This window comes from Saccostrea echinata, unplaced genomic scaffold, assembly GCF_033153115.1.
Source record: "Saccostrea echinata isolate AGI-Se365-2 ecotype Australia unplaced genomic scaffold, CSIRO_AGI_Sech_v1 ptg000025l, whole genome shotgun sequence".
NCBI lineage: Eukaryota > Metazoa > Mollusca > Bivalvia > Ostreida > Ostreidae > Saccostrea > Saccostrea echinata.
In genome coordinates this window covers 24,555,559-24,565,829 of record NW_026889774.1, presented here as the reverse complement: position 1 = coordinate 24,565,829, position 10,271 = coordinate 24,555,559, and the positions used below count along the sequence as shown (strand labels likewise).

Here is a 10,271-nt window from a genome sequence, read left to right as displayed (position 1 = left end):
CTTTATGCATTGATACCTTCGCACATTTCTAAACTAGAGACGATGGGTCTTCCGTCCAATATTTGATAAGGTGAAATATGATTTTGACTGAGGTATTCGTTAATACATAATAATTAAAGAAGTTCCTACCTTAAATTTCATTCTGTTGATTTTTATGTAATCCTTAATATCTTTTGGACAAGATATATTTTAAAAATGTTCGAGTTTTGAGAACAAAAAAATTAGGACACTTTATTTTTTTGGTCCCCCTAATTAGGTAAAGTATGGTAAAATTACAGCCTGTCGTTGCACAATTTATAGATGAAATTTTTGATTCAGTAATGTATATCAAACCATTGATCAATTAAGACGTAAAGATTTAAGACTTTCGGCTCGGTTTGGCCCCTAATTTGGGCCCGTTTTGTTTATCTAAAAAGAAAACCTACCGAATGAAGAACACTTTTTGTTCAACAACTATTAAAAATGTATATTCGAGATATACAGAAAAGAAATATTTAGGGGACAGTCTATAAGTACTTAATGGGACCACTTTGCGAAAAATGAAATGTTGCTTGTTTTAAAAACATTTTTGAAATATTTTTTGTTCATTATTGCTTTTCAAAATACTTTTTTTGTTAGGTAACGCATCAAGGATTTCGCATTCTGGTCCCTTATGGCCTCTAGTTACGTAACGTGTGATCAACATTTAGTTGCTGATTGTTAAGATAGACTTTTTTGCTCCAGTAAGGTATTAAAGAACGTTCGATAGAGAGCTAACGATTACAGAGTTTCGGTCCCTCTAGGCTCCAAATATGAGTGATCGATCAGTCCCATTTTCTTCATATTAAATGAAAACTCTAAATCAAGATATTTCTCCTTTTGGAGATATTAAGCGTCAAAGATTTAGCATTCTGGTCCCTTCTGGCCCTAATTACGCAAATAATGATCATTATATTATTATCTTTAGTTGCAAATTATTAAGATGAACATTTTTGTATTAGTTATGTGTAACAAATTAGATTAATCGTAAAAGAAATATAGTTGAAAAAACATTTTGCCCCTCTTTGTTCCTAATTTGAAAGACCGGCTCCTTTTCTTGATATCAAATGAAAGCTGTAATTATTTTGAACACTTTTTTCAACAACTATTCAAATATTCCTCTTCGTTTCGGAGATAAGTAGACAAGAAATATTGAGGGTCCAGCCCTTCAGATCCTGAATTGGACTGGTTTGCGAAAATGTAATTGTAAATGAAGATAAACGTTTTTCCTTTTGTAATGTATTGCAAAATCTTGATCGTTAAGAATTATAAATTAAAGACTTTTGGCCCACTTGGTCCCTAATTTAAAAAGATTCGGCATTCTGGCCCTTTCTTACGGTCGCTGCTATAGGACATGGTATGAAATTTTTCTTATTAATTCTTGGCCACGAAATAAAGTTGTGCTATATAATGCCATTTTTAGCTTAAAACGGGATATTTGTGTAATGAGCAATGAGATTTGATGCTGATACGTAGAACATGTTTCACATGAGAAGTTATACTCCTAACATGCAAAGATTTTGTGTCTTTATTTCATTTTATTTACATTTGCAAATATTTTTCTTAGATGAACCTATAGAAGAGAAAATATGTTCAATTCTGTATGAACTTATTAGGGGGTCAGAGGTCATGGCGTGACCGAATCACACAGCGAGACGATATCTTGTCTACATATTTCTGTCACAGTGACACTGGTTTCGGAACTTCTGAACCGTCAAAGCGATGAAAAAGATAAAATTATTGAAACATATATTTTTTTTTCGTTCAACAAATGATCGTTAGATCTTTCTTCGGTGTGAAGAATGTTTCTAATTAGCCTAAAATCACGCTTACCTTTTTAACCCGAAATTCCTTTGAAGGTATGTAAACTGAAGACGATAGCACCGCTTTTGACTTTATATATAAAGAACTCGTACAATAATAGTAAGATAATTCCCAGTAGCGATCATTGTTTTTTCATTATGAACAGATATTTCCTGAACTGGACTGCTAAACATCAATGTAAGTATTCAAATGTTGGAGCGAGGCGAACTCTCAAGACCAAACAACTTCTAGGTCATTGCGCGTCACAACATAGCAATACGGCGGGCCGTTCGTGTAATAAATGCAGTTCTATTCAGAATATTCGTCTCAAATGTAAATAAAAGTAATAAACAACAATGTTAAAAAGTTCACTGGGAAATGAACTTGGTTGGTACGTGATCAAATCTTCTGAGAAGCCCTTCGGGCTTCACAGGATTTGATCACGTGACCAACCAAGTTCATTTCCCAGAGAACTTTTTAACATTGTTGTTTATTTCTTAAACAACTATGTGATAGGATTCAATAGAAAATGTGAGAAAACAGCAAATAAGCCCTTAAAGTCATTAATGTTCGGGTTGCCTTGACTAATATCAGGAACAAAACTTACGAGAGTTATTATAGTTAAGAAAAATACATAACTTGACTAATATAAAATTGTCCCTGTGTATTATATCATCTAAAAAATCATGAGCTGGGACTCCATGCTGAGTTATGTAGCATGAAGACAAGCTGAAGAGAACACTTTCATTTTGTTTTTATTATTTGGTTAGGATATCATTTTGGATGAAGTATCATTGAACTGCCTTAAACTCAAGAACAGTCAATTGAATCGGCTTGAATGTTTTGTTTTAATTTTGGGCACAGAGCAAAAGAGAGAGTTTATTATTTTTTTTACATTTAGACTATGTTCATAATGCATGTATCAATTCTCAGCTGCTTCTAATATATATGCAAATTAAATATATGGGTATTTATAATTATGTTCATCAGTGCGGGCCAATAACAATAATCTGTGTGTCGTGGGACACACCCTCACTGACTCCATGGCAAATTATCATTTTAACACTATATGTACATATAATTGTGTACATATAATTCTCACGAATTTTATTTCGTGGCCACGAATTTATAAAAAAAAATTCTCATACCATGTCCTATACCAGCCACCGTACTTTCTTGTCCCCTAATTACGTGACTTGTGATCAAAATATTATTACAGGCATCTATATTTGCAAATCGTAAGAATAAACATTTTTGCTTTTGTAACGTATAACAAAATATTGTTTGTTAAAGAGCTAGAGATTAAATTAAAACTGTCGGTTCCTCTTGGCCCCTAAATTGAGGGGTCAGTCCCTTTTCTTGATAGTGTATAAAAGATCTTGTTTTTTTGCATAACTTTTGTTCTATATGTCTAAACAAAATGTTTACCTTTATAAAGATATGAAAGAAAACAGGTAAAATTTTGCGAGATGTTTCTTAGCCATTTTAATACCAACCGAACGATTACGTCGGCCGACACTCTGAAAATCAGAATATCGTCCATACCTCGAGACCGGAGTGATGTCATTAACGAACAAAATTTCCTATCAACATCAGTTGAATATCTATCAGATCTAAAAGTTTTGTGAAAATCGACCGAGCCTTTACTGAGAAATCGCATGCACAAAATCAGGTTGAAGATGACACTTGCTTAAAATATCGACAAAAAGTGAAATCATATGTATTTGTTTTTATATATTTTTGAAAATTTATTACTAGTGTTTTATATTCACACAATCCATTACTTTTATTTCAGGTCAGACGACACGTTCCTCAAAAATATATAATTTTCCCCAAGAATTTGATATTGAAGTTCTCCCTTTAAGAAACTTCCTCACAAAAAATTGAGGTATATTACCAGGCATTTGTGCAAGATTCCAGAGGATGGTATTTCCTATATAATCCTAAAGAATTTTACTTGAATTGTTCAGATCACGATTTTTGGTTGATATATTTTTCCAGAAATTTTAAAAACGGTTTAGAAATCAAAAGATATTAAGAAGATATTGATACTTATAAAAGATGTTGATGTATTACGAAGAAATGCAAAATCAGATATTTGAGGAACGTGTCGTCAGCCCTTAACAGTATCTCTTCCATTTCATCAGATGATTCCCAATTTCGGAAAATTATTCTTTAACAACCAATATTTTACTCTTTGGCCAATTTTTAAAGAAAAATTGTTTTTCCTTTATATGGATCATATCGGTTGTTTAAGAAAAGATTCAGTGTTGAGATTATCTTGTATTTGTTTGCATATGTTAAAGCAGGTGAATACTTATTTAGAGAATTACTTACTTAGGCCTCTTCATGCCAGATGGCACATAAGGCAGCCACACAGTCCCTCCACCCATTCTTATCCTTTGCTTTTGTTTCTATTGCCTTCCATGTCAACACTATCTCTTTCAGCTCATTCTCTGATGTTCTTCGCCATGTTGTTTTTGGCCTGCCCCTTTTTCTCTTTCCATCTGCAGTCCAGTAAATACTTTCTCTGGTGATGTTGTGCTGGTCTTTTCTGAGCACATGGCCGACCCATCTCCACTTCCTTCTTACAATTTCCACTGCAATGTCTTCTTGTCCTGACATCTCTCTGAGGTAGTTGTAAGACACTAATTTTGGCCATCTGATCTTAAATATGGTCCGTAAGCATCGATTCACAAAAATTCTCAGTTTCCTTGCGAGGTCTTTTCGGAGCTTCCAGCATTCTGATCCATATAGTAATACTGATTTTACATTACTATTGAAGATCCTGAGCTTTGTCCTAATGGTCATATAGGAGGAGGTCCAAACTGATTTTAAGATGGCAAATACATGACGGGCTTTGTTGATTCTTGATGTTATGTCCTCGTCAGTACCTCCTGATGTTGTTCCAATGCTGCCCTGGTATGTGAATGTGTCTACATCTTCCAAATTCTCTCCATTTACTTGTACGGGGTTGTTGTTCCGTGCATTGATTCTCATTATTTTGGTCTTGTTTAAGTTGATGTTTAAGCCTAAATATTCTAGATGTTGTATGGAGTTTGGTTGTTTTCTCCTGGATTTGCTGATAGGTGGATGAGATGAGACATAGGTCGTCGGCATAATCCAGGTCATCCAGTTTGTTTACCAATCTTCATCTAATGCCGTTATCCTTATCTCTGGTGGATTCCCTCATGTCCCAGTCTATGGCCACTAAGAAGAGCAGTGGAGATAACATACAGCCCTGTTTCAGTCCCGATGTTACTGGGAACCACTCTGTTTGGGCATTGTCAACCATCACACTACACTGAAATCCTTCATGCAGTACCCTGATGATGTCAATAATCTTCGATGGTAGGCCATACAGTCTCAAGAGCTTCCATAAACTTTCCCGATGCCTTTTCAAAGTCTACAAAGTTAAGGTATAGAGAAGACTGCCATTCTATTGACTGCTCTATGATATTTCGTAATACAAAAATTTGGTCGCAACATGATCTTCCTTGTCTAAACCCTGCTTGCTCCTTTCTCAGTTGTGCATCGACCTGTTGTTTTACTCTCTCTAAAATCACCCTGGTAAACATTTTACTTATTGTGGTTAAAAGTGTGATTAAAAAAGGACTTATTATAAAACTACCAAAAAAAAGGGAGATAAATCAGAGTGCAACATTTAGAGAATAGAGCAACTTAATTTTTTTTTTTAAATATTTGGTATTATTTTCTATTTTATTTTCCATAGTATTTATCACATAATCGATATCAATAAATATCGGAATACAATACATTTACTTTACTCCTAATGCTTTCAATTTAGGTATCCATGGGGCTTTTAGTGCTCTAATCTTAGATTCAACACCAGTTTACCCACTTACCCTTATATAGCCATCCTTAACTTTACCAACCATTGTGTTACTTTTAATCCAAACTGTTTTATTCCATATGAAATTGAATATTAGTCTTTTGATGTTTTTTAATATGATTTTTTCAGGTGTCTCTTAAACACTTGTCATGCACATATTTTGTTATACTAATGAATTTATTACAGTACATTTCCTAAATATTATTAATTTTCTTCTCTTCCGTTGTTAAAATATTTCTCAGATCAGCCACTTCCTCTTTTTGTGAAGCCAACATATACAAGAGCAGCCTAGTGAATCCTGCCTGTAAGACTGGAAACATACCAGAAGGCACGGAATGCATAGACTGCTGTAAACAGTATAACTGTAAACCTGATGACCTTTACTGCAACAAACATATCATACAGGACATCCATATGCCATGTAAGCAGTATTTGATTAAAGTTATTTTTTTTTTTTAAGCAATGACCCTCTGTTCTAAATTTTACATTTTTTAATATTGATTTTTTCATCAACTACTATAGCATTAGGTTCAAACGGAAAATAGTGTTAAGTACTAAGCGGTGCTTACTTTCAGAAATGATTTTATGTTTGACCATGATTTGAAGAAAGTTGACACAGAGAATACGAAGAGCAATAATTTATCATCACACATGAAATTGAAAATATGAAATATTTTATATATTTCATATTTTCAATTTGATGTGTGATAATGAATTATATTAAAATATATTTATTTAGTGAAAAAGATATACTACTAATAAAATTCTTTATATGGTACATGGAACATTACTACAGTTTCAAGGTGTGTTTGTGAAACACTGATACCCCCGTATGGCAGCGTATGGCGAAGGTTTAAGTTTCTGAAATGCAAGTCAAGCTCCAGGTCAAAAGATCAAAAAATGTTGGTACCCAAAGAAATGTCTTGTCTCGAGAAATATACTTGTGAAATATGAAAGCCTTAACACCAATCATTGAAAAGTTATGGCGAAGGTCAAAAGTAAGTAAAACATCAAGGACAAGGCCAAATGGTGCCCAACGGAATGTCTTGTCACAAGTGATACACATGTACGTGAAAAATGAAAGCCCTTGAACCAAACATTCAATATTGCGACCAAGGTTCAAGTTTTTTTTTTGAAGTAGGTCAAAATCCAAGGTCAAGGTCAATGAGCCAAAATGGCTGGTATCCAAAGGCAGGTCTTGTCACAAGAAATACACATGTGAAGTATAAAATCCTTATCACCAATTGTTCAAAAGTTATGACCAAGGTTAAGGTTTTCAAAAGTAGGCCAAACTCAAAGGTCAAGGTCAAACTCCAAGGGTTGAATGTTGTTGGTATCCATAAGAACATCTTGTCACAAGAAATATACATGTGAAGTTTGAAAGCCCTAGCACCATTTGTTCAAAAGTTATGGCCAAGGTTAAAGTTTTTTCCCAAAGTAAGTAAAACCCCAAAGTCAAGGTCAAACGGTCAAATTTGTTGGTATCCAAAGAAAGGTCTTGTCAGAAGAATTACATATGTGAAATATGAAAGCCCTAGCTCCAACTGTTCAAAAATTATGGCCAAGGTTAATTTTTTTTAAAAAATAGGTCAAACTCCTAGGTCAAGGGTCAACGGGTCAAAGTTATTGATATCCGACGAAAGCTCTTGTCTTAAGGATTACACATGTGATGTATGAAAGCCCTAGCTCCAACTGTTCAAAAGTTATGGCCAAGGTTAAATTCGGTAAAATTTTGCAAAACTGGGTCAAACTCCAAGATCAAGGTCAAAAGATCAAATATGAAAGCCATACCTCTAACCAATCAAAAGTTATGGGCAATGTTAAAGTTTTTGTGGTCAAACAAACAGACAGCTAGACGCACTATATACCCCCGAATCTTCGATTACGAGGGCATAAAAAAACAGGTTGCAAATGTTTTTGGTCAATTTTTTTAAAATAATTTTAAAAAACAAATATTGGAAAAAAAAATTAGAAGTCAATGTTTGCGTCTTTAGTTAGATTTGATTGAACTGACTATTTCAAGGTCCCCATTACTAAACTCTGGTAAGATAAACTATTGGACATTTTAGGACTGACCGTGGAAGTTATCTCTCTTATCAGAGGGTTGGTTCCCCTTAAATATATTTTGATGTAAGTCAAATGGTGTATGTGCCATTACATCCAAGGTTCCATGTTATTGCTACCATAAACAGACTAACACTTATAGAACGTATGGATTCTGCTTAGCACAAACGTGTGGCGTTCACTTAAAACCAGATCTAAAAATACTGTATATCTGTGTAAAGAGGAAAAATCTTACTGCTTGATATTTAATTGTGCATATGTGTTGCATTGCATTTCAACAAGTATCTTTTCTTTTGTGCTGAAAAATGATCATATTTAATTAAAAAGAAAGCATTTAAATTATCTTCTTGATAAATACATCTAAACTTCGGCATCTCAAACACTTATATCTCGAATACCATATGGATATGTCGATATAATCTGGATGTCCCAACCACTAATTCTTTAAGTATTTTACCCTTGATATCTCGAAGTTTTTCCTCGGTCCCAACGAGTTCGAGATAACGAGGTCTGATTGTATCATATCATTAAATAGTTACCGTGACTGTGCCGAGAACTACGCCTACCATTCTCACCAGTACTGTCCCAAAAACAACAGGTATGTTACTACCTACTCCATCCCAAGCTAAATCTTCGTAACTACCAAGCAACATCATCAACTCTAGGTACGTTGCTAACTGCTAAAACCTCACCAGTTATAGATATGTAACCATATCACCCATAGATCAAGGTTAGTAACTTTTTTTTATCAATACTGAATCACCAACACCGATTTTTACCTCTGGCTCCATGTACGTACTTAGCCTAAAAATTACTTTCAAATCGAGGTAAGTTACCCTCCCACCAATCACTCTCAGCTTGAGGTACGTAATTAACTTGCAAACATCGGATCTAAGTACAATATTTTATATTTCACTTCCAGCTATACCATCAATATCAACCCCCGTTAACCATCGACATAAGTTCTATTCAAGTTAGATAAATATCCATTCCCAATATGATGAGATTTATAACAATGATATCAATGTCTGTGAAAATAAAGATTGTATTCAATTGAACACAGATACTACAACCCAAAGCACCGTCATTACCACCAAATTACCAACTACAAGTACTGCACGATCCGCCACTCCAATCGTTACCACCACGCATGTCCTGATCACGTGTTCAGGTGAGTAGTAGTACGTTATATCATCATTAGAGATGCTGTTTATAAACAACTCTTAAAAAGACACTTATTTTACAACTACTCGAGTAGGCATCCCTTGCCGAGCTGTTACATCTGCTGCGATTACTTTGTCTTACTCGAATATAAACAAAATAGCATAAAAATAATGGCTTTATAATTTATATTAAAAGCGTCAGTCATAATTTAATTTAAAGAGGTTGTATTTGCAAACAGGGTCATTGTATCGACCATAAATATATCTCCTTCACCACTCTCGTGAAAAAATAAGAGGCTTGGTAGAAAATTTATTATATCGATGTGTCTTTGTAAGGATTCATACATTTGAGGTCAATTTCTCTTTTCGTCCTACAGGTAACAGATCAGTTGTATGTGAAGACGACCCTAAAGCACACTGCGACTCTCTGTCGTCCTTTGGACTTTGTACACATCTACAGTTCAACCCAGATACCGAAGATGTCAAATTATGTCCTCGAACCTGTAACCTGTGTGATAAATGTGAGTTATGCCTAATATGGTACATTATCACTACGTACGCGTGTCAATTATTTTAACGAATAAATAACTATAATAATGTGGCTATGTAAATTGTTGAGAGACCTATAACTCGTATATAACATTTTTTTAAAATATTTGAATTATCTTTTCCTCGCAGACTGTGACCATGTACTTAGAACAACTGTACAACCTGCCACATTTTCTCCTCCTAGTAAGTTTCAATTACTTCAATTATTATGGAAACTGATTCTTTCCTACTTGTATAGATTTAAGTGTAATCTTGAATTCAAAAGGGTTAATTTTTTTGCCCCATTGAAATGGCATAAAATTCGAAGATGACCCGTTAGTCATAATAGGAACAGAATGACCTAATACCAGCTCTGAACTTTAAGTTTATCTAAATTTTTAGCTAGAAAATCTATGCCATATAATCTGTGCCAATTGTTTTTGATTTCCAAGGTTGGAATGTAGGTATCTGTTTTTTAAGTACAACATAAGGGTCTGGATAACAGTGAATGATTAGAAATTTATTTCAAAGTCAAAACGCAATAACTTTATGAAAATGGGACAATTGATATGAAACTCGAACTTGAATTTTGAATAATAAATAATAAGAATATTGAGGGGTAAAGATATTCAAGACACCATGATCTGCAATTCCTCAAACTATTTAGTGTGAATACACCACCATCGTACTAGTTGGGAGAATTCTAATATAAATAAAAAGAATTTTCTCAAAAACTTATCTTTATTTGACAAATTAAATTACACGGGGAATTTATTTATTGAGGTTATGAAAGGAAAAGATCGACCTATTTCTGCTTCAATCTGTAAGGCTAAAGCAAAGAA

The 10,271-nt window shown here is 34.0% G+C and overlaps 1 protein-coding gene across 1 annotated transcript; it reads right to left on the bottom strand.

Moving 5' to 3' along the window:
* Nucleotides 1-4,158: 4,158 nt before the first annotated feature.
* On the bottom strand, nt 4,159-4,941 carry LOC133192979 (uncharacterized). The gene has a single exon (XM_061328979.1). The coding sequence runs from the start codon at nt 4,939-4,941 to the stop codon at nt 4,159-4,161; it is 783 nt and encodes a 260-aa protein (XP_061184963.1).
* Nucleotides 4,942-10,271: the final 5,330 nt, after the last annotated feature.